The 25,273-nt window shown below is 35.0% G+C and overlaps 1 protein-coding gene across 6 annotated transcripts in view; it reads right to left on the bottom strand.

Annotated features, from left to right (window-relative positions):
• LOC121410570 (FYVE, RhoGEF and PH domain-containing protein 2-like) overlaps positions 1 to 25,273 on the bottom strand; it is a 67,122-nt gene that overhangs the window by 27,080 nt on the left and 14,769 nt on the right. For 3 of the 6 annotated variants that reach the window (XM_041602742.1, XM_041602743.1, XM_041602744.1), the window contains 3 exons: positions 20,779 to 21,123; positions 7,513 to 8,330; positions 2,291 to 2,398 (listed from right to left, as the gene is read on the bottom strand). In XM_041602742.1, coding sequence (XP_041458676.1) covers positions 2,291 to 2,398; positions 7,513 to 8,330; positions 20,779 to 21,123 — 1,271 coding nt within the window. Of the gene's footprint in view, positions 1 to 2,290; positions 2,399 to 7,512; positions 8,331 to 16,301; positions 16,928 to 20,778; positions 21,124 to 25,273 lie in introns of those variants that run through there. The other 3 variants (XM_041602745.1, XM_041602746.1, XM_041602747.1) reach the window with 2 other exon arrangements.

The following is a 25,273-nucleotide window of genomic DNA, read 5'->3' as shown; positions in this document are numbered from 1 at the left end:
ATAGTAATACCACGTTCCCACTATCGGGCAATCCGTTACGAACATGATTTGCCTTACGTAACTGATCATAAAAATGTTTTGAACCATTCAAACTTTTATACAATCAATACCATCGCCTCAACTGATTTATAAGTTCCAATATGATCATTACAATGACTCCACGATTAAAACCACTGTTTTAATCGTGGCGGGAATCATGACATTGGGAACTGGGTATGAGCTATGAATGATCAACTTAATACAAATATTCTCTAAAACCAACTTCAAATGCTGTAGACCAATCAAATTCTGTATTCTTTTTTATCTCACTTGACTTAGATTTTCTTTGTTTGTGAATTGCCCACTAGGTAGAGGGGTGAAATTGTCAAGTGTAAAAGAGCATGTGAAATCCACGACTATGTAGGTTTCACGTTCTATGCACTGACCTAGTACTATATCTACACGCAGCAATGAAGCCTTGGATCAAGCTTTTACAAAATACACTTACTGAAAGTAAAACTGGCAAAGAAAAAAAGACAAACTCTGGTGTAAATCTGGATTGATACCAAATGCCAAATATATCACTTTACAACAATTTTATCGATGACATCATCCCAATTTTAGTACAATACTTGAGGAGTTCATATTTAACTATGTCTACGAGGGGCAAAATCTTGGCACACAGTTTGCGGAAAACTTAAGAATGCTCCTAATTAGCTTCACCATGACACTTAATTTACTGGCACATGCTAGGAAAGACGTATGCATGGTTTCAAAACGTCACCACTTTTCCTTGTGAATTGTACCCATTTCCTAAAAGTTCAAAATGCCTTAAATCTTCTAATGACGGATAGTAAATTTGCAAAGCTAGGCAAAAATGAGATTTTAAGTAAGACAATATTTATGAAAAGTCACTGTTCTTCATGTCAATCATATCTGAAGTGACAAGATCTAAATTCTATTAAAAATACACAAAATAGCTTTTATATTATGATTATTTCATGAACAAATCAAATCACTAGATTAAGCTTTTCAAATTCAGTTAGATTCAAAAGTTGTAATAAGATTGTCAACACTAAGATTGGCCCAATTGTTGTATTCTCCTTTAGTTATTTTATAAATAATGACTGACTTAGTACTATTCCTTTATAAACTATGGCCACCTATAACTGTTATACCCACTTCCACCACCTCCACCCCCCCAAAAAAAAAACCAGCATTCAAAGCATCCCATTTCAAGATTATTTAAATCATACGATTCCAGAAAGAAGACATAAACCTAAATATTGTTGACAGTCAACTGAACAATTGTGTAGTGATATGACAGTGTGAAACCCATTTCTGTAAAAATCAACTTCTAAGTTTACTATAACTGCCATTTTACAAAGCTTCACAAGATTTTAAAGCCAAAGACAATTGCCTAAAGGGATATTCTGGGCTGAAAATATTCATATCTAAATAAATGGAGTAAAATTCACACAGCAAAATGCTGAAAATGTCATCAAACTCTGATAACAAATAGTGAAGTTATTAAATTTTAAAGTTTAGCAATATGTTTTGAAAACAGTTATTTGCACATTGTCATGATTATTCATTAGATGGGCTGATGATGTCACATCCCCACTTTCTGTTCATATGTGTGAAACTGTGAATGATATGTGACTGATATGTCACATTTTCAGTTTTTCGATTGTCTGATTTTTCTCTATCTGTTCAAATTATATTCTTTCCAGCCTGGAGTATCCCTTTAACATTGATATCTTTATTTTTACACAGAACCAAGGATCAGAAAAAAATATATCGAACAAGCTACATGCATATGCTTGTAATTTTTGTTTGAGTGGTTTAGATTTGTACAAAAACACTATAGAAAATACAGCAAATACAGCACTGACAGCAGTTTGAATGTGCAGCATCAACCAAACCATCAAATCTCTCTTTCATGCGCATAGTCAATGCAATGCAGATACGACAGTTTGCTGAAAGTGTATTTGTATATTAGCTGTTTGTTTTACTACAGTACACCTTTTAAATAGAATTTGTGCATTAAACCCCAATTCTTTATCTCATTGCCTTCAAATTCCCCACACTTCTCAGAAACTAAAATAAATTTCTCCCTAAAAAATATTAATTTGATTATTTGCAAAAATCGTAAAATCTATATTTTTAGCCAAATCAACTGATAAAAATATGCTGTTCAATGTTCAATTACAAATTCATAAAAATAGCATGTATAAAAGTCATTATATAACACAGTACACATATTTTTTCAATGCCAAAAGAGTATAAAAGAATGGGATTTCATTCTTACCTTGTGTAATAAATGTAACCTATCCACATACTGTCTCTCTGACGTCAGCACTTCATAGGCCACTTTGTGACTCTGATTGATAAAGGTGATGCTTTCCGCTGGTCTTTCCTGTGATCGGAAGTCAAAAATCATTATCTCATCTTGCATGTCACATATTTACCTAGCCAAGAAAACTATTTATAGTTAAAAGACTCTCTTGTCATTTTCTAAACTTTCTTAAGAATCTTCAAAAGTTGTAATCAATGACAAACTCTTATATACTTTATTACCAGACAATCTAATCCGGTTTGTACAAATTGAGTGAAAGTATTCCCATGCTTTTTTTCATCTGTTAAAATCATGTGATTGACTTTCACCTGAAGCTATTGTATTAAAGGAACCATTCCATTATCCTGATCTGAAACCCTGATCTATCTTAATCATTAGATCGGTGGAAAGTGAGAAAGGGATCAGTTGTAATCAGAAGCATCATAGTAATGTTGTGAGGATGAGATAAAAGCATAATAAGAAAAAGATCAAATGTTCAAATTTCTTGCCAACCTGCCTGATAAAGACAAGCCTATCTCGAATTGTAAGGAAAACTGGAAGATTGTAAACGACACAATGTGCAGTCATGTGATGAGTGTAGTAAGGATATTTCCTAGACATTATTTACAACATTAAAAGAATGTGAGGTAGACTACACAAGGATGTGGTTTCACCAGCAAAATTTATTCAGATAAACTATTTATTTCTCTCTCCTAGTAAAATGTTCATTTTCCATGGTCCTGTCCAATTTGACAGGTTTACCAAATCATGGCAATGTGAACCAGGAGCTTTGGCTACACAATAAGTTTTGTAAAAAGGATTCAACTCACAAGAGTATATGTCCTGTGGAATTTTAGAAATAATTATCTTTAAAAAAATGGACAAAAACATAACTTATTTAACTATCTAATATCAATAAGTAATCTATATTCTTTTATATACAGCACTACTGTTGCTATGTCATTTGATGGCCTAGGTAAGATATCTATTCACCATAGCAATGAGACCAAAGCAATAGTCAATATCAGTCTTTAAATGTCAGTGAGTCAACACCACTATTTCAAATTGACCATACAAACATCAATAGCCATAGAATCATATTTAGGTGGTCTGTCTATGACAGATCACCTATTGTTTTCGTCAGAATTTTCTTTCTTTATTTATTTCTTTCTTTATTCTTGGCACCTATGTTTGTCGCCAACTTTTCTCGAAATTGGCTGAATCAATTTTGCTGATTTTTTCGTCATATATAGAATCTATCATAGAGACGGCAAAATAAGCTTTTCAAGGTCATATGGTCATGATGACGTCATCTACGCGCCATTTTGTAAAATTCTTCATTTGATCATATCTTCATTATCAATTATCAAAAATTAACAATATTTACATGACATTAACTTCATGTCAAGAATCAACTGTCAATGTCATCAAAGGTCATGTAGAGGTCATGACGCGCGCGTACGTGCGCGTCAAAGGTAAAAAAATCGTCCAAATGACCTAAAAAAAATTTTGGGTACGTTTCAGGTCATTTTAAGCATTTCGAAAATTTGCGCGCGCGCACATATGCGCGCGCGTTTCCGCGCGTTACACCTTAACACAACGCAGAAAAACCGTTTCTTTTAATATCATTGCATTGCTAATAAAATTCTGAGCAATTTGATACCTTGATCAACCTTCTACAACCATTAATATAGAAATTAGCACCCATTAAAGTTTGCAGCACGTGTGCGCGCGAGCTCTCACTATAGGCCATATATGGGCAAAAACATGCCTATTGTAAATTCACTGTAGCTCTTTAAAAAGTCCGTTGACCCCCAATTTTTTTTTCATATATCGATAGAGTATGAGTTGTAGATTTGATTTCATGTCACCATTGTCCCTAAATTATATCGTGACGTCATCAAATAGGCGCCCAAACTAAAAATTTCATTTTTTTCAAAAATGACGTCATCAAATTTATGCAAATTTGGCTGTAACTTCTCGAATATAGATCATTTTTCGCCCAGATTTCAATATGTTGTAGTTTATAATGTACTCTTTCTCCTCAGTTAACATGAATATTCGTTTTGAGAAACGCATCATTGCGTAAAACAGCGATGAAAAGAGGCATATCATTTTTCCTCATTTTGCGTGTAATCTCTATGGGACATGACTTTTTCCCAAAACTAGATTCGACATTCCTCTATTTCGTGAGCCATATCTCCATTTTTTCTTGTCAGCTTTCCTTGAGCTTTTAACATGTTGTAGCTGAGATTCTGGGCTATCGGAAGTGTGCCCTTCATTTTTTGATCAGATGCCGGGATCATGCCCGTATTTCACTTGCAAAATTGGAATTGTAATTCTCAAAATTGCTTACGTGTAATCTCTATGGGGAATATCGTGGCTCAATGGATAACGCATTTGACTTGCTTTCTCGAGGGCGGAGGTTCGATTCCTGGGGTAGAAAAGATGATTTTTTTTTTCATTTTTTTTTTCTTTTTGCCACCTCTTACATGATCCTTTATGATAATTAAAAGGTATGAAAGTTAAAATTTAGCAAGATAAAACAGATTATAATTGTTTTTTTCATATCACATGTATTTTGTGTGTAATCTCTATGGGACATGACTTTTTCTCAAAACTAGATTCGACATTCCTCTATTTCGTGAGCCATATCTCCATTTCTTCTTGTCAGTTTTGCCGGAGCTTTTAATATGTTATAGCTGAGATTCTGGGCTTTCGGTAATGTGCCCTCCACTGTTTGATCAGATGCCGGGATCATGCCCGTTTTTCACTTGCAATATTGGAATTGTAATTCTCAAAATTGCTTACGTGTAAAGTCTATGGGAAACATTAATAATCACATTGAGCAATGGTCAAAATTTATTCTTAGGATGTCTAGAATCAAGATTATCAATCATATCTAAATTATTCATTTTATACATTAGCCGACTCTGAATGAAAAATCATGACAGACCACCTAATTCGTCCGCATGACGAATTAAATTCTAGTTTGTCTTGATTTTTTAGGTGGTCTGTCTATGACAGATCACCTATTGATTTCGTCAGAATTTTCTTTATTTCTTTCTTCCTTTCTTTATTCATTGTACCTATTTTTTGTCGCCAACTTTTCTCGAAATTGGCTGAATCAATTTTGCTGATTTTTTCGTCATATATAGAATCTATCATAGAGACGGCCATATCTCCATTTTTTCTTGTCAGCTTTCCTTGAGCTTTTAACATGTTATAGCTGAGATTCTGGGCTTTCGGTAATGTGCCCTCCACTTTTTGATCAGATGCCGGGATCATGCCCGTTTTTCACTTGCAATATTGGAATTGTAATTCTCAAAATTGCTTACGTGTAAAGTCTATGGGAAACATTAATAATCACATTGAGCAATGGTCAAAATTTATTCTTAGGATGTCTAGAATCAAGATTATCAATCATATCTAAATTATTCATTTTATACATTAGCCGACTCTGAATGAAAAATCATGACAGACCACCTAATTCGTCCGCATGACGAATTAAATTCTAGTTCCAACTTTTATTTATAGGTGAATACCATTAAAGATATTACTCCTCAAGTGACACTGCAATATACTTTTATAGCCAAAGTAGATTACAAAAATAAAGTTTTCTTGCCCATTTCCCTCATTATAGGTATCCTAATTCCTATACATGTTACTTGACTAAACATTTCACCATCTGGTACATTAATAACATTCTTATTCAGGATGCATGACCCACATATTTCAATCACTTCTCATGGGTTTCTAGAAAAACACTTCTTGAATAAAATTCAAATAACGGCACCATACTTTATTACTTCCCTTGACTGAATTTCTGTTCCCCATAATAAAAACTAGAAATAAGTAAAATAATACTTCAAGATGTAACGTCTTGAACACAAATGTATATACTTCAATTTGTTTTAGGGTATGTGGTCACAAACAATGGGACCTGCTGTAAGACTTTACTTCCTAATTTACATGTACATGTTTCAATGTGCTCAAAACTATCATTCCTTACATAAATTGAGTAATGATACGTGCATTAAACACTTAACCGAACATTTTACATGACATACACAATGCCATTTTCCCCATTGATCAAACATCCTACAGTATACAAATCATTACCATTGATATCTCTAATCCCTTCATCCTTTCCATATACAATTGACCATTATGATGATCTAATTACAACTCAAGAGTCACACCCATTATACTATGACACTCCCAATAATATAAAGATTTCATCATTAGACAAAATGACAATTAGCTCAAGGGGGTACCATTTTTAGAACGAGAGATGATTGCATCATACAGCAATAAGTCAAGCTTCAGAGTAGACCTATACCAATATGGGTTAAGCTATTTATACATTTATTTGGTTTAAGACAAACTGGTAAGAGACAAAGTGACTATAACCCTATAATAAACCTATTACTCTTATTCAAAAGAAAATGTCTGAGAAAGACACTTGCCATAAAGATACCGTTCTCACTCACTACCTTCCTAAAACTAGTTTAGTGGAAACTAGTTTAACGCGTAATGAAAACGGTCAAAGTGATCTTCGAAACCGGTTCATAAAACCACCTCACCATGTAGTTTTCAAGATCACTTTGCCTCGTTAAACTGGTTTTAGCATAAGTGAGGACACAACCGTTCTTCGAGAAGTGATCTTCGCACATTTTGAGCGTGCTACTCCACACAACAGGTGTAGAATGCCTACGCCAAAGTTTCAACTTTCGCACAAAACATGTCAACCCGCTGAGAGCATTTCCATAGCAACAAGTTCGCCTTACGTTTTGAAAACCATTTTTGTGTGATCAAATGGGAACGCTTGTATAGCGATTGTCCAAACTGGTTTCCTGAACCCGTTTTCAGTAAACTAGTTAAAGAAAGCGTAATGAGAATGGTGTCTAAGTGCTTCACAGTAAAATACAATACAGTTCTCTGCTAACCAGCATTACTATTCAAATGTATAAATAAAGGTGATGATATATCAAATGACTTTCTTTCAATGTATGTTTGTTCTGTGCCTTTGTTATTCATTGTCTTCCATAACACTCGTTCCCCAAAATAGAATTAATTATTCAATTGTTGTTTCAAATGGTAAAATATAACACTGGAATTGAAACTAAAACATAATTATATCTATTATTAACTACAAAGGAAAAATATTGACAAAAGCAGGAGACTGGACTTACCTTTAACTCAAAATCTTCTTCACTTGGTTCAGAATCTGAGTCTTGTGCAGAGTCTTCACTATATGTACTACCATCTTCAGCATAATCTGAGTCTATTGAACCTGTTTTGTCCAGTTGGTCCTTGAATCCTCCTGTTAACGAAGTCCCTCTTGAGCCTCTCATATGGTCAATATTCATAGATATCCCTGAATCAGAACTTAATTTGGATGTGTCTTGCCCTGAAGAGTTTCTTTGAATATCTGGTTTGTTGGGCGAGAGTCTCGACTTTGCAGAGTTCTTTCCACCCCTCCTACCCTTTGACCCTTTACCCGTAGTCCTATCGTCATGAAGGTCCACAACAGCATAATGTTCACTGTTGTTCATATCATCACCTGAATCTGATTTTCTCTTTGAGATCTTATTCATGAACCCTTTGGTTCCTCCAGTACCACCTACAGTAGTGGGACTAAGAGGATCCATTGGCTTGATGCGCGTAATCGGCTGTGACATTTCTGGTTTCATGCCAAAAAACCGCTCAAGGTTTTTGTTCTTTGGCTGCGGTGAAAATGTGGCAGGATCTTCAAAGCACACCTGATCATATGTCCTTTGGTCTTGAGAGAGATTGTTGACTCTCCTTGTCTCAATGGAAGCACCCGTACTCTTGGCCGCAGTTAGCGGTGCTTTCGGACGTACCTTGGGACTAGCTGTCCGTGTGATATTGGAGGGGGTGGTGGTGTTTGAGGTTATACCCAAAGAAGAGATGCCTTGCTTATTGTTATTCAACTTCTGAGCCAGGTGAGTAGGCTTTCGAGGAACTGGTGGTTTGTTCTTTCTGGAATCTATATTAAGTAAAACAAAATGCAAAAAATATTTGGAAAGGAATGAAATTAGTTCAAAGAGGTGCATATCTATTTGGCATGCTGTAATCAGAGGTCACTATCTATGGATGTTATCCAAATTCCTTTTTTGATATTTTACTTGAGGATTTTTCTAAGCTACTAAAAGGGACGCTAAAATAATAAATTTTGTCTGAGAGAATGTATTACACAGCAATCTGCATGCTACATATACACAATCAATATTTTGGGAACTTATAAATACTAAATTATGATACAAAACACAATCAAAGTTAGCCCTATCCATATAATGGAAAATTTTACTGCAAACCTATCCTTCAAAATATTATTCAATTTACACTTGGAAAAACACAAGAGCTTCATATAATTTGGATGAAAATCTTCAGAATGTCCAAAGTTACCACATGCAGATGTTAAAAGTTTACATGTTCGGCCAAATACTGTATACATGTATGCTAGCTTTACACAAAGGTATTTTGAACAGAAATAAAGTAACCACACACACAGACAACGCCAAGTCCAGTGCTCCCTAGGCTCCCGGCAATTTCAACAAAATCTCACCAATATTATTTTTCCTGCACAAAGACACACATTACAGTACATATCCTCTATGACTGATCCTTCATAGAAGGTCCTAACGAAAGACACATGACAGCTTTCCTGCTCAAAAGGCCATATAGGATATAGTCCCTGATGAACCAGACTTGCAAATCAGAAACCAATGGAGAGTCATACAAAATAACTTTTAAATTTTGCTAAGAGAGAAAAGGTCAGGCTCACAACACACACCAAGGATAGTGAAGGCGGCAGTGGAGAAGATATCAGATTGGAGAGCATCCGTCTCAAACCTTTTTACCACATGTCATGTGCACTTGGCCGTATTAAAGGAAGACAGCAGGAAAGTCAACAAAAACAAATGAGGTGTGGATCATTGATATCTATGTACGTGATTGGCAGTCAATGCAAACACTTAAAAACTTGATAATGAATTGGAGGTTTACAGTGTGTCTTTATTATAGTTTCTACATTAAATGATATCCAAAATAATGGAGTAAACGGGTTAACAAAACCTCTGTAGAATGTAATTTGTTACATGAAGTCTTATCATTACAATAATCTCAGTATGCATTTGATCATATCTGAATTCTTTCAGGCTTAATATATTTCTAGTTATATCAACAAAAGAGTTAGGAGAATTTTTTTTTCTCATTGTCAAGACATTCTTAATCATATGACTGTATCTTTAAAACTCACTCTTTAGAATGCATTAAGAGAATCCAGTGAAGTCTAGTTAGGATAGACTTCTCCTGATATGATGTGGATCTATTTACCAGATTCCAGTTATCACAGGAAAGAAGTGACATGGCAATAGCTTGTCAACTTCAATGAATTACAAAATGCCTGTCAACCATTTCTATGAATACTACAGGGGTATAAGAATGTGAAAGATAGATACAAAGTAATGAACACAGAAAGAAAGAAAGAAAGAACAAAAATGAGAGAGAGAGAGAGAGAGAAAGAAAGAAAACATGGAGAGTGTCTATGAAGAATGAGAGGGGAAGGTGAAAATGAGAAAAGATTGTTTAAAATAGAAATCAATGAGGGGATTCATGAGACAAAGGGACAGTAAAGGAGAGATGTTGCCAAATAAAAAGAAAATAGTGGAAGAAGATGACGATGAAAGAGGCAGATAGAAAAATGGAGAAAATGCTAGGACAATAGAATGAAATATAAAGGATACCCAAGAGATATAGGAATAAAAAACACAGAAGAATAGAAAAAAAAGAGCAACTTATTCAGAGACAGAACCTACCGCGCAATATACTCAATCAATTTCCTGACATGAATACATGTATGTCAAATCAATCCATTTACTCCTCCTGTTTGTACTATGTCTCATTTCAACAATAGTTGCTAATGCAATGCAGTGAATCATCATTTTGGTCTCTGATCCATTGAAAAAAATGACAATCTTTTTCCATGATTATGTTTCAACATTATAATAAAAAATACATATACAAAGTTTCTGACAATTATGTTTGATTTTCTTTGCACTGCTCTCTGAATAATAATAACGGCATATTTACCCAGGGTAGCCACTTCAGTTCCAAATACTGCTCTCCCAGCAGGCTCTGGTATTATCATTACCCCGAAACAAAAAAATATAGGTGTATGTTTTTTCAAATTTCAATCAAATTATCACCTTCAGAAAAGATGGGAACTACGTGATGCATACTGAGCAAGTAACAATGAAATTTACAGGAAAATGGGCATTAGTTCTCTGAAATAGAGACTTTTGCTTCTGAGAAGGGGCTGTGAGAGAAAGTGGGTACAGAGGGAGCTAGGGGAGGGGCAATTCAGAGAGAAATAGTGAGGTCTAGATCAGAAAGATACTGATGCAGGGACAATGACCTTTTTCCAAGCTTTTAAATGTAAACTTAAGAGTTTAGACTTGAATGACCTATGGAACTTGATGAAATTAACCGGAGCTCTTCCTGAATACATGTTAAAGTCTTCATCTTCACCCTAATTGGCCTTGATCTTATTCATACCAGAGTAAGACATTGATACATTTATCACTTCCTACATGTCACTAACTTGAATTATCACATGAAAAACTATGGCAGCATAACTGTTTTCTATCACCTCACCACAAACTTGCTCTGGTGGGTTTTGATACCGATCTCGGGCTCCTTAAAAATAACTAAAAAAGGAGAGTGGGATCAAACTCCAAGACCCCTTCCCTGTTTACAAGAGTCACACAAGAAGAACAGTGGCAGATTAGGGGGGGGGGGGTTAGGATGCATTATGTTACAGCTTATTGTTATTGGGTCAAATCAACATGTCAAACCCTCCTCTTAGCAAAAGGCCAGATCCGCCACTGTAATCGGGTGCCATTACTGAAATACTTGAGCAGTATTTTGTAAAACTAGGTATATAGATCCATGTAGATGCATCGATCGATAGTGGAGAGTGAGCTGGCTCAGTCAGTAAAGCATTCACTTAGCTGTCTAACCAAAGATCCACGATCCAAAGTGGATGACTGAAGCCTACGTAGATCATATTTTACAGTGAAAAACACTATATCCCTCCATTCCCTCAAATAGGGTGTTAGATGAAGACCCTTATGTAAGGAAAGTCACTGCACTTTTCACAGTCCTTTACAGTAGGGGGACACCTGGTATTGTGATCCACCTGCACATACCCAATCACTTACATAAGGAGAACAGACCTGCGGGTTACAGTGATTCACTTTTTGCCTTGCAGGTACAGATGACGCCATGGAGCTATAATGATCATGGTAAAATGTAAATCCTCATTGCATATAGTTCCTTAGAGAGACCAATTATAAGAAATGAGCAACTTATGTTAGCCATAAGGTATAAGCCTAGGGGGGGGGGCACTCAGTATATAATGCATAGTGGGTATGTGTCATGGAGGGGACCCCCATTTTTACACTCAAATTTCCATTCCAAGGCATAGCATTTTTGTCTTACTGAGAAAAAGAACAAAGAAAGCCGCTCCAAAGCATAACATTTTCTTCTTATCGAGAAAAAGGAAGAAAGAAATCCGCTCCAAAGCTTTGCATATTTTCCGTTACACTATTCCGGTCGCATTGACATGATTGATATGCTACAATGAGCTGCAATTTTGGTGAATAGCTGCCACAGACCGATGTCGGACCATCGCCTCTGCGCTAGTGCACCCAGGCTAGCTGCAAGAACGTTCCATAGGGACGCATACGCACTCACACGCAGGCGATCCATTCTAAGGACCCCCGTTTTCACAAACATTTGTAGTTCCGAAGCCCGTTCCGAGGACCCTCCTTCTTACAATAAGCCCGCTAAAAGGCCCCCATTTTTTGTCTCGCCCACGGCACATACCTACTACTTTTTTGGTCGAGTACCCCCCCCCCCCCGGTATAAGGCCCAACATTTAACTACCAGTCAGCATTACCTTACTTCCAAATGGTCAAAGTCAGAGTTTCACAATAAATAACAGTCAATTAGGGATTTAGGATTAACAAGTGACAATAATATCATATTACTTTGCAAGAACAGTTGCAAATCCTAGATTTTCAACAATATCTACCTCTCCCACTGGCAAGAAATTTGAATATTCTAAAGGTTTTAATTGTTATCTAAACTTCTCAAGCTCATACCCCTTCAAAATGTTGCTGTTACGTGCCACCCCCATCCCTACTAAATAAATCCTGAATATCCTAAAATTAGTCAGAGCAGATCATTTGGTAATGCAAAGCCAAACACCATTCAGTTTGGATATTCATCTATCACATCATCCCAGATTAAAGCAAGCAGGATTTCGCCAAATTCTGATCATAAGATCATGTATCCCTCATCATTTTCTCTAAACGAATGAGCTTCAATTGATCTGTAGCTAATTTAGGGGGGACTAACTAACATATTAGTTACTATGCCAACATGTGGTTTAATATCATTCATTCTTGATGAATCGTTTACGATCAAAATGGCCGAGTACTAGCTGGCAGGTGTCATTACTCCAGTGTCATGATGACATCATGTTGCATCAACCTTGTATCAAAGGATAGATTAGACCTTTCCATTTCCCAATAAATGACACTGGGACAGTCTACATCGGACAGAATTTTCAAATTATACGAAGTGTGTGAAGACGAAACCACATGTCATTTGATGGGGATTACTTCTAGATAACAAGCTTGATCCAACATTTAAAAAAATCATCCTACTTGTAAAATCATCCATGTAATTTACAGGTGAATATGCACTCCTGGTTTTAGCTAATATGGGAGTTATCTAATATCTAATCATGATATTATACCATCACAAATTATTCAAATATGGAGCCATAAGTGGCTTTGATAGTAAAAGATAAAATTGGGTGATTTGAAGTACGGTGTTCAGGGTTCGTGATGAGAGCGTAAAAAGGCTGCTGAACCGAACTCCAACACTGGGCTGGGTTCAGGCTGGTGTGAAAGTGGTCACAACACCAGGCTGAGTAAGTTCTTCCTAGTTCTTTCTAGCTGGTAACAACAATTTAGACAGCCCCCATTTAATCATTTTAAAATCACAAATGTGCAAAATACCAGCTTACAATCTCTTCTCATTAACAGTTAATAACAGCCTCTCTTTAGTTGTCTTGTCTATAAAATAGATCAATCTACTGCCATTTTTGCTCATTTTTTTCAAAGCTTTTTCATCAATTCTGGGTTTACTGAGAAAATTTGACTCAATATATGTATACCAACTTGGCAACAATTTGTATTATTACCCAGTACATCTGCCTTACCATAAACTAATTAGTGCATAAATGAGCTCTGCAAAAGGCCTTGTCAATTATCCATAATGATCATCTGTCTATTAAATATAATTTGATAATGGATGTACAATGGTCTAGACAGTGGTCTGACTTCAACAGCAATCTTTCATTTTTACAGAACAATGTTTAGAATAAGCTGAATGACGAACTCTAATATTGGATATGATTGACTAATTCGTCACTTAAAACAATGACAAGAGAGACTTTAAAAATCATGAAATGTCAAGTACAGGATTCTTCTTAAAAACAGGAAGGAAAAGATCCACGATGATATAGAAACAAAATATTTTGGTCACATAGGAGATTGGTGAACTAAGCGATTAATTTTGCAATGTGGGCAGACAGACAGACAGATGGGAAGACACAGGATGTTAGTCAGATTTCCAGCATATTTCTGAGATTTTATTTGGAAAATACACTGGTTTTGAGAATATTTGATAATTCATTTGGAATAATAACTGATATTCAACTGTATCGTACAACATGATAACAAATGTGTAACATATGTTATACAGAAGTAATAACTTATCTCAAAGAAACAAAATACATCACTCCATACACTTTGAGATGTACCATTTTATCGAGGGGAGCCCCGTCCCGTTTTGGCTGAGTGGGTAGATGCTGAAAATTTTTGAAGTGGACGTTCCACATATTATCTCCTTTAAAAAATGTATTTTGGGGTTGTGAGATCAATGCATGGAAGATATCATCTTAGGGGCCATTGATCCTAATGCACTTCAGAATTAGTGTTTGAAATTGAAAAAAATTGAAATTTGAAAATTATAAGAAATTTACTTAAGAGTGCTGAGACTGTATAGGACTATAATACTCATCTACTTAACCACAACATTTCAGATGTTTTTAAGTCATATGTTTAAAGGTAAATGAAAGTAGTTGCAGTAAATGCTGATTTCACGAGAAAGTCTGTAAAACCAGGCTTAATTGACATTATATCATCAAGGATCTAGATCTGGTACAGTTAAATAAACTGAACTTTGTGAAATCTTGAAATCTACGCTGAAAATGTTCACACTGAAGATCACCAAAACAGATAAGCACACGTGGGACAGTGTATTATTATTGCTTTGAATGTCGGCCCGACGCTTGACCCCAATTTCGTGCTTATTTGCTAATTTCTCAGCAATTACACAATTTCTTCCAGAATCCTTTGGCACATATTTTTTATTTATACAAACAAACACTTTGGTGGTCATTTCATTGGATTCTGTACGAACTCATTTTGAAACTGTTACCACAACTGGCATTTATCGTTAGAGTGAGGTTATCTAAAAACAGAACAACCCTTTGTAATACAGTTTTTTAACTATTCTTGCAAATGAACATTAATATGACACCTATTTAGAATACATGGCCATTCAATGATATATGGTAAACACGTGTTTCTAACATTTTGAAGACCATGATTTAAGTTCAAATGTAGACCATACAGTACAAAGTATACACTGAAACCATGTAAGAGTATAGAAAAGAGTATTTTCAGACAAACACGGAAATAAACTAAAGTATAGTTTTAATACAATATGATGATGCAAACTTGCTATTCCTTCTTCTTAGCATTTGAAAGTATGTTGGTTTACCACATCAAGCCTACATGTTAACAGCCCTAAATTCCTATGGATTTTTAAATTTGATATGCACATTTAAACCTGCCATTCATTATTCATTGGCATTTGAAAATATGCTGATTTACCATATTACATGTTAAGAACCCTAAATTCCTATGGAATACTAAAATTGGCTTTAAGGCCTTAAAAAATCTCACATAAATACATAATGATGCCACAATCCAACCTAAGTAAAAGGAAATCATAGCTCCTTGCATAAAAATGAAAAATGCCAAGAGGATTTCAGAAGCTCATGCTGACAAGAAATCCTTCCTTCCTGATCCCATCATCTCTGTGCCAGATTGAAAATTAGCAATTAAGATAATGCAAAAGGCTTTTATAAGAGACAAATGAATCATCTATCTACACTGTCACACTTTGTTGATATCAACCCAATTTTTTTTCCTTTAAAGACCCAACAAAATTCAAATTTTAAAAGATTCAGAAATATATTTTAATATGAATAATGATATTTAGACATGAAATATTATTTTAGTACTAAATTTCCAGTACAATGAAAAACTTGTCAAATATGTACTTTTTTTTACTTTATGTTGGATTCATATGCTCATTTTATGGGAGAGATATACTACAGCACTAGGAGCAATGAGAGAACCAAATTAAACAAAAATTAGGGGATTTTATTATAACAATATAACAACTCAAACATTACAAAATACATCAACATATTTTGTTTAGTACTTCAAGAGACCCAAGAACTGATTGCTGATTTTGATGGTCATCTGTAGAAGATATTAACACATCTTCCAAGATGGAAACCAAAGATTCTAGAATATTGTTCAAAATAATTTCTTTCTGCAGTCAGTAGTTGATATTCAAAAAATAAAATGCTGTTGCATGAAATGTTTCTTCAGTTCCACCAATGGAAATGTGATTCCTTCCTGATATATCTGCTCACAATACAATAATGCAAAAATTATTTTGAAGATTTTAAGTTGTATACACAAAAATGAATGTTAATTTATGTATGCAGAGAGCATGAACTTACAGTTTGCTGCTACTGATGAAGGCACTGATCTGCTGTATGGACCACGCAGACCAACTGGCCTGGGCGGTGGCAGGAATTTGGGAACACTGGGAACAGCCCTTCCCGAAGACATGATGGCAAGCTAAATCACCTAAATTTAGCAGAGATTTACACCACACCTGATTCCAAATATAATGGACATTGAATCCTGATCCAGACTGACAGATGAGGTGCCACACCAAACACGAGACAATGGTCATACAGACACCGCATCACAAAAAATAAAACATTCTAGCTGCAGGCACACGATAGCCTTTCATCATTCATGGCCAACATCCATACATGAAAACACTTGTTGGCACTCATCTAATATACTTCAGCAATTAGCAAATCCAGAACAACAGCTCCATGCGGACTCCCCAAAAGTAGGCTGTCGGAGGGAGATAGAAAATACTGACACAGGATTTTTGTGAGCAGATTCACATCGATCCTGCGTAGTGTGAATCACATGCGCAGCATCTCTTACTCATACTCTTGTCTTTAATGAGCAAGGGGCCAAGTTGTTGTGACTAGGCCTGTTCACAGATGTTCTAGATGAGCCTGTAGCGCTCATGGGACTTCCTCCAAACACTATGCTATGGCGGCACCATAACATCACAAAAGTCAACTTCTAAGTTGTCTTCACCCTTTCCTACTCCTAACTACCGGCCCCTTGCCCATCTTGGCACACGAACGGCAGCCAGCATCTTGAAATGACCTCCACTGCTGACTGACAATTATTTAATAATCAGGGAAGGAAATAGGTTTCCCCTTCTAAGGAAGGGACACTAAGTACCTCCAATCTTTAAGTATCAAACATCTAATTACTCCTCCACTCTTTATTTTAAGTTTCCCAGACAAAGCTGGAAATGTGCTACATTTATCACTCTTCCTTTTACACCTTTCCTGCAATTCATTCCAACGCTAATCTAAACTTAATTACAGTAACACCTTTCACTCTTTATCTTTATGCTATCTTTTGGGGTTCTGAAAATTATGGTTACTGCTGACAACATATAATAGGAACCAAACCTTTTGAAAAATCAAGATGGTAAAGTAAATCCAAAAATAAAATATAACTTGTAGTAAATAAAATCAATCAATATCAAACATAAAGCTTATAACTGTTATTTTGTGAGTGAATTCAGAAGTTAGATCAGATAATGATACCTAAATGAAATAAATTCAGTCATAAGAGGGTAAACAAGTAGAACACCTCTGGCATTTTCGCCTGCATTACGTGATTCAATATAGCAGCAATGATAGCTTTGAAAACAAGATTATTAAAAATTCACAAAAACGCATTGATTTGATGATAAAATACTTCCTAAAAGGAACTTTGACTTTTGCTTAGTGACCTGAAATTTCATTCTTCTTTTTCTGACACACCTGATAATTATATCGAAGTGTTGTGTAATTTTGATCTTCTTGCATAATTTTCCTGTCAAATGATCAAGTTCATTGACCCAAAATGACCTTTGACCATGGTATCCATATAAAAAAAGACTTAACCAAGGTGATGATTTAAAGTATGCAAATAAAAGAAATCATAACCAACTTTTTTATATTGATACCATGGTCAAAGGTCATTTAGGGTCAATGAACTTGATAATTCGACCAGAAACTCATGCAAGAAGATCAATGATAATTGATTACCTTCATGTCCATTCATGAAATAGATCCATATACTTTCAAATGTATGATGACATTTAAAAACTGAACCTGGATTAATATTTCAATATTCATGATGCCACAGTTGCTATTGCCATCGGAAATGCAACCCCTATCTAATTTCTGCTTTGCCGGGGAGACAAAAATCACAGAATTAATTCAATTCCTCGAACTTTATCCACATTCATTTTGATAGCATAAAGAACACCTTTGGATGTTTTAGATCATTTGGGGTTTATTCTGAGAAATTATACACAAAAGACTTAACAATGAAGTGCGATTTCCTAATGTCATGTGGAGTATAATATTGAAGCGATGATTCTTCAGGCATGAAAGCCTTGCGGCACACAAGAACATGTCAATGCTGAAAACAGAACTATACCACACCATTTTATGATGGGGGTGGTAGGGAACAGCCACTCATGAAAACAGGAAGTGCTTGTGATAAAATATTAATAATTATTCAACTTCGATCATACCCTTGACATTGACAGAAATCTTGGAAGTAATGACTTGTTGTCAAACAAAACTTTGTAGGATGGGTCTCAAAAGAAAGTAGAGAATTGCATAGAATAAGGAATCTGGTCAAACATGGACGGAAAAACATAATTCCTTGGGGAATAAATATTCATGGTATATCTAACTACCATAAATTATGAACTGTATACATCTAGGTCTTGGCAGGTCAAAACATATCAGTGCTTCCCATACTTCTTAAAGTTGTTGTCCAGTCATGTGTTTGAAAAATAATCCTTCAAAGATTTCTTAAGATTCCATTCATTGTAAGATGGCAGAGCATTTAAAATTAGGTCAACTATATATCAATTTCAAGCCACTTTCGTATTTCAATTAATCAAATTTTTACTTTTATAACAATCCCAATCAATATAACTGCATATATACCCTCATGGCATGTGCTAGTTCTAAAGCAACCTAAAACTGGGTCTTGAAAATAAGAATTTAATATGAAACTTGTCACTGTATGAAGTCAATGCCATATCTAATCATTGACAAAGTCAAGTCTTTGATGGATAACAAATGGTTAGGAATAAAGACCATAAAAATTCCATTTGAAGACATTAGTAGGTATAATTACTTACGAAGCAATCCATCAATCAAAAATATAACTTGAGATGAACAATAGGCGGCATAGGTGGGGGAGGAGGGGGGTTGTATTTGAGATGAAAATGTAATTTATTTGACTATGATTAAGTTTTCTTTATTTATGTAATGAACTGGGCAAGTTAAAAAATACATCTAAACATAGCATATTACTTTAGCTATATTTCACTGTAAGAATTCAATATTGTTAGGTATCATATTATGATTCATTCATGTAAGTGTGAACATATTTCACACAAAAAATATCAATAATTCAGAATAAAGTAAACCCTATTTCATATGATATATGGTAATTTATTACTCACAAATCATTTCTAAATTTATGTGCTATTGTTTATGTTTAATATTTTGTTTGAGTCAATTGTTTTAATCTATATGATTTAATTTCTTCAAAATGGTGTATGACAAGCACTGTCATTGCTAAGAAGGCATATTTTAGCATCACCCATGTAATTATACCTAGTCGATTTTTTGCCAACTTCAAATGTCTTCTTTAACTTCCAATATATTCATTTATTTATTTTGTTTTTATTTATTTCACACTCCAGGGTAGTCTGTTCAGATTTGGAAAAAAATGCTTCACAAAGGCACCCTGCAGTCAGAAAAACATCATTCAACATGAAAATACAGAGTATGGTAACATCGTAAATTATCTACAATGTCCACACCTAATCAAATGTAGTATTCAATTTGAATAAACAAGCAAGTGTTGATCCATAGAGAACCCAAACCAGGGATAGAATTATAGTACCCCTCTTGAAACATCACAAATACCTTCAAAGAATTTTGTGGTACCAATGTACTAAATCAATTTCTGGGAAGAATAATCAAAGTCATTTTGGGGAATAGGAAGTATCACCTACTTGAAACACTTAAAGAATTGATATACTCTTTTGTGAAGGTTATACAAATCTTTCAAATGAAGGGTGTTGTCAGAAGGATGATATCTGTCTTGTTGAACAATAGTAAGGCAGAATGGTCAATGACTGGTCAATGACTAATCCTACACTCCTAACAGTTCTATAGAGGCCATTTAGGGATTTCAACAACTCAGCAATGGAGGACATGACATCAAATAATACACTTTGACAATATTAATCATTAAATTCATATTTACAGATATAAGCTAAACCTGAACAATATCAAAACACAAAAGGATGCAAATTACAAAAGATGCTAAGTATACGAACTGTGCTGAAAAGTGTAAGATAATGTTAATAGTGATAATAAGGCAATGGTGAATAATATAAACTTCTTGAATTACCAATGGAAATTTCCCAGCCCATTTTAGATGGAACGAAATAAAACCTGAACTAAGGTTTGCAAAATCATTTATGGAGGTGATGAAGAATATGAACACCATGTGGCATGATTGAATAAATGTTTTTTCCCAAATTGCATAGTGACCAGTCATATTTGAGATTTAGATCATTCACCAGTGATCTGGATTATAAAAATTCCATGTAATTTAGAATGTACAGACAGATTAATCAAGGAATGAAAAGAAAATTAGGGGATATCTAAGGAAGATGAACAGATAGTGTAAGCATATGTAATGAAGAAGTAGTACAGTGAGCCATAAGAACTTAATGTCCAATGGACCTTCTGCATTCGTGGCTCTGATCTTTAAACAACATAAGATCAAAGAAGGAAGGTTATGTCTTACGCCTGTATCTGCGACTACTTATTCTGCGGCCACCTCGCACTTTCTGCTGTGCCTTCTGGAAAAGCCCTTGAGCATTGCTGATTGAAAGCACTAAATGACCCTCATCCGCTAGGTTGGGCATGGACCGTGAGAGTCTGTACTCCTTGTAGCATTTGCCCTGCAGGAGCTTGTTCTGACGTAGTGGTATCACAGAGGGTGAAGTTGGGCGTCGCTGGTTGTGATGGTTGTGATCTAATTGGGTGGTATGATAGTGGTGGTGTTGGTGATTTTGTTGGTAGTGGTGGTGATGGTGACCATTCTTGATGTAGGTTGCCTCGTGAAGCAAGTTGCTTTCTGAGTGGTACTCTGTGTAGAGATGGACATTACATGGAGTCGATTGGAAGAGAGTGAAATAGTGATTCTACGCAGGATGATGCGAAGCAAGGAGCAAGATTCTATTTTCAAATGCAGCATGCAAAAGATTTAGTGACATGCAATGTGAAATGCAAAGTATTATGAAAATGAAGCAGCAATATAGAGTGCTTGATTTACTTTTACTAATTGATGCGTTTTCTAAAGAGATGTGGATCATTAAACTTACCGATATTACTCCTTGATCCCTTTCAGATTTGATTACAAGAACATTGGCTATGTATTTTACTAAAATCTATGTACAGCATATCTATAATTTTATTAAAAGTACAATACAATTCCTTTACTCATACTATGTAATAATGTAAAAGTATCAAGGAAAAACTACACACAGAATGGTGTTATTGATATTTTGAAAATTGAAACCTATTAATACATCTTATTTTTAAAAGCATAAATATTTTGCAAAGGTTAATGATCGTAAAGTTTATGTTTTCCAAATATTCCAGTAGGACATCAAATTACAATGACACTGCACTTTTTTAAAGACTAACTCCCATGTTTTTTATAATGCATTTTCTATAATGCTCAGTCTGAGAATTAAAGTTTGTTTTTAAACTTTTAAAAAACTATAGGCCTATATTCCTACAGATGAATTGGGTTCTTCAGCAATACTTATTTCACACGTAAAACATTCATAGTTACAACTTAGGGCTCACCTTAGTTTTATTCCTTTTCTGAAATTCAAAGCACAAGATGATGTGACAAAAACTCTAGCACAAAATAAAATGAAGCATTTCACAACCAGTTATATTTCTGAGTTGTGTCCCTAGCTAGGACCCTTCATCAAGCCCTCTAAACTAGAACATCAAACAGAGTTAGATCAATACAGAAAACAAAAGCAGCAATCTAAACATATATCTGGCATGTTATATAATGACAACAAACAAACCGAGACTACATATCAAAGGGAAATTTGAACACTATTGCCAATTTTGTATTTCCCCTATCTGTATTTTATCAATATTTCTTTTTATCTGTTTTTCATTAATAAATTATTAGTGCAAAATCATCAAATAAATTTGTTATTAAGCCTTGATAGATATACTGAGCAGGATATAAGCAATAATTCCAAGATTGTTTCGGTTATCAAGTGCTATAACAATGATAAGAAATAAACTTTGAACCTGTGGCATAACAGTAAAGAATTGTCAAATCTTTATTAATAGCCAATAGCTCACTGCAAAAGGATGCCATGTAGTAGTGTCATAGGTCGAAATAATTTCAGCTTTAAAAAGGCATACTATTTGACAAAGACTGGTCAATGCACTGACATATAATGTTGACAAAAGAAACCCAAATAGGATTAAAATACAAACAGGGCTCTAAATATATTAGCATACGGAAGTTAAATGAAGAGTGAAACCACTCTTATAACAATTGCAATGTGTACATTATTTTTCAAAAGGTATGATAACACAGTCATGCAGTTTATTTATGGCTGGAAATGAACAAGCTGGGCATATTTTAAACATGTCCTGGGATTAGTTAGATTATTGTTTTTTATAAGTAGGTTTATGATCACTGCAAAATTGTAAAATTTAAGATACATTTTATTGATATTTATATTACTGGTACCAAAATCAGTGGACTGTTTATTATTGTTGCTTAATTAGTATATTCATAGGGTAGTTGAACACACAAAAAAGAGTTCTTTCAAAATCAATTGATACATTGCTATAATTGATAGTTCACTGCATATTGCATTTATAGGCATATTTTGTACATCTAAATTTTACCCCCTCCCCCCCCAAAAAAAAAAACTTAAAAAACAAAACAACACAATTTGTTTCCTCTTTCTATATGGGGCACAAACCATATACTACAGGGATTTGATTTATTATTTGCTGCACACATTTAGATTGCATCCTACATTCTTATTTTCAAATCTAACATAATTCAACTTCTTGTTTTAAATTCAAATCCACAGTTTGACTGCATGGTCACCATATAGCCAATCTGGATTTACTACAAATGCATGGAATTGTTAGCTTAATAATTTCATAAGCTGATGTATGCTAATATGAGTCTCTGCTAATGTACAATAAATAGATTCCACTAGAAATTACAACATTCAAACAGTATATAAATTCTTTTAACATGATTTGAAAAGAAAGCATTTGAATCTTCAACAGGTTGACATACCTGTACCCTTTGTATGAGAAAATCTAGTAGTCGGGTGAAGGCCCAAGTCCAATCCAGGCCATAACATTTTGAAAACTTTTTCCTGAGTACCAAGATCTACAAATGTGTTCTCAAGATTGTATAATATCAATCCATGCATAATATCCAGAAGAAAATATTATTTTGAAGAATATGGAATGCTGTTGTCAAGAACCATAGCATACTGGAGCCTCTGCGGAAGTGCATTCATGATATTTCTAAAGTGAAAATGCTCAACTCCGGTGAGGACAAACTTTGTTTGAAGTTTAGAGACTAGACGTACATTTATAGATCACACGAATAACAAATTATATTCCTTTATCAATCTTTGCACTGTTGACTTTGTTTGAGCAAATATAGAAATGTATTGCCTAAGAGCATGTCCGTGGAAGGAATTTTAAAAGGTTTTTAAAAAGTGCTGTTTACTTTTCCTCTGGGGAATGTCCCTATTTCATCTTTTTTAGGGTGATAGATCGATCATTGGGGGGGGGGCACTCAGTATATAATCCGTGGTGGGTATGCGCCGTGGAAGGGACCTCCATTGTCACGCTCAAATTTCTGTTCCATGGCATGGCATTTTCTTCTTATTAAGAAGAAAGAAATCTGTTCCAAAGCTTCACACATTTTTCGGCTGTTCCTGCCGCATTGATCTGCTACAATGAGCTGCAAATTTCTGGTGCAGAGTGCGCTGTCCGATCATCGCCTCTGCGCCCATGCCACCGGGCTAGCTGCATGCACTTATGCCCTTTCCATCGGGATGAATACGCACTGCACACGCAGGCGAACCATTCTAAGGACCCCCGTTTTCACAGACATTTGTAGTTCTGAAGCCCGTTCCGAGGACCCCCATTTTTTCTATAAGCCCCTTTTTTTGTCTTGCCCGTGGCACATACCCCACTCATATGGTCGAGTGCCCCCCCCCCTCGGCGATCATTGTAATCTGCTCCTCTCCAATGAAATTTTCTACAGATTTGTTTTACTATTTTAATATAAGGTCAGAAAATTAATTGATATATAATTATATTCCCATAGTGTTTTTATACTAAAATATAGGATATGAAAAGAAGTTTACAACCAAAGTTTGCAAGTGTAATTTTGCCATCAATCTAACATACTAGACATCAAAAGAAGTTAACTTTCTATGGGTAGATCATGTCAATATACATGTAATATCAATTATGTTCATTACAGACAGCAGCAACATCAAAAGACAGCTATACAATATACAAAAATAAAGCTAGCTCACCTGTATTCTAAGTGATCTATAACTCCAAATAATGATTCTCCATTACAGACATTTGTGTACCATTGGAACCTACAGACGAATGAAACCTTGAATAGTACATTCTAACAATAAGAATGGTTGCACTGCACAGCATACTGCAAAGTACCACTATTTCATACCAATATTGCACAATCCAGTTCCTCTTGATAAAATGTCTATAAACAGCAGATACAATAGGGAAATCCCGCAAATTTGTTATTCTATTGATTGAAAGAGGTGCACCTCTCTATTCTTCTCTGACCTCTCAATCTGTGCAGACAAACAACCAAGAGAATCCATTTGATGTCCATCATGCATGACAGACTAGAAATAATTTTCACGTTTGACGGAGATGAAGGGAATTCCCCTCAAAGAGAGTTAAAATGTAGAAGTTGAAGTGACGTCTTCAAACATCTTGGTAACGTTAAAGAAAAAGTCCTACGTGGCAGTGGGATTGCTTGAATACAATTACAAGCAGAGAAAATGGATTATTGATTTTTTATCATAAATCCAATACAACTCAATCTATTGCACAATTAAGCTTTCCTTTCATCAACACAGTGTAGGGTTTAAAATTCAGACAAGATCCAGACATTCTTTTTACTTTATTCATGTAACATACTAGTCTCTGTTACATTCCTGTTATGTTTGCTGATG

This window comes from Lytechinus variegatus, chromosome 3, assembly GCF_018143015.1.
Source record: "Lytechinus variegatus isolate NC3 chromosome 3, Lvar_3.0, whole genome shotgun sequence".
Classification (NCBI taxonomy): Eukaryota; Metazoa; Echinodermata; class Echinoidea; order Temnopleuroida; family Toxopneustidae; genus Lytechinus; species Lytechinus variegatus.
Note: the sequence above shows the minus strand (reverse complement) of the source record. Positions and strands in the feature narration are given on the sequence as shown.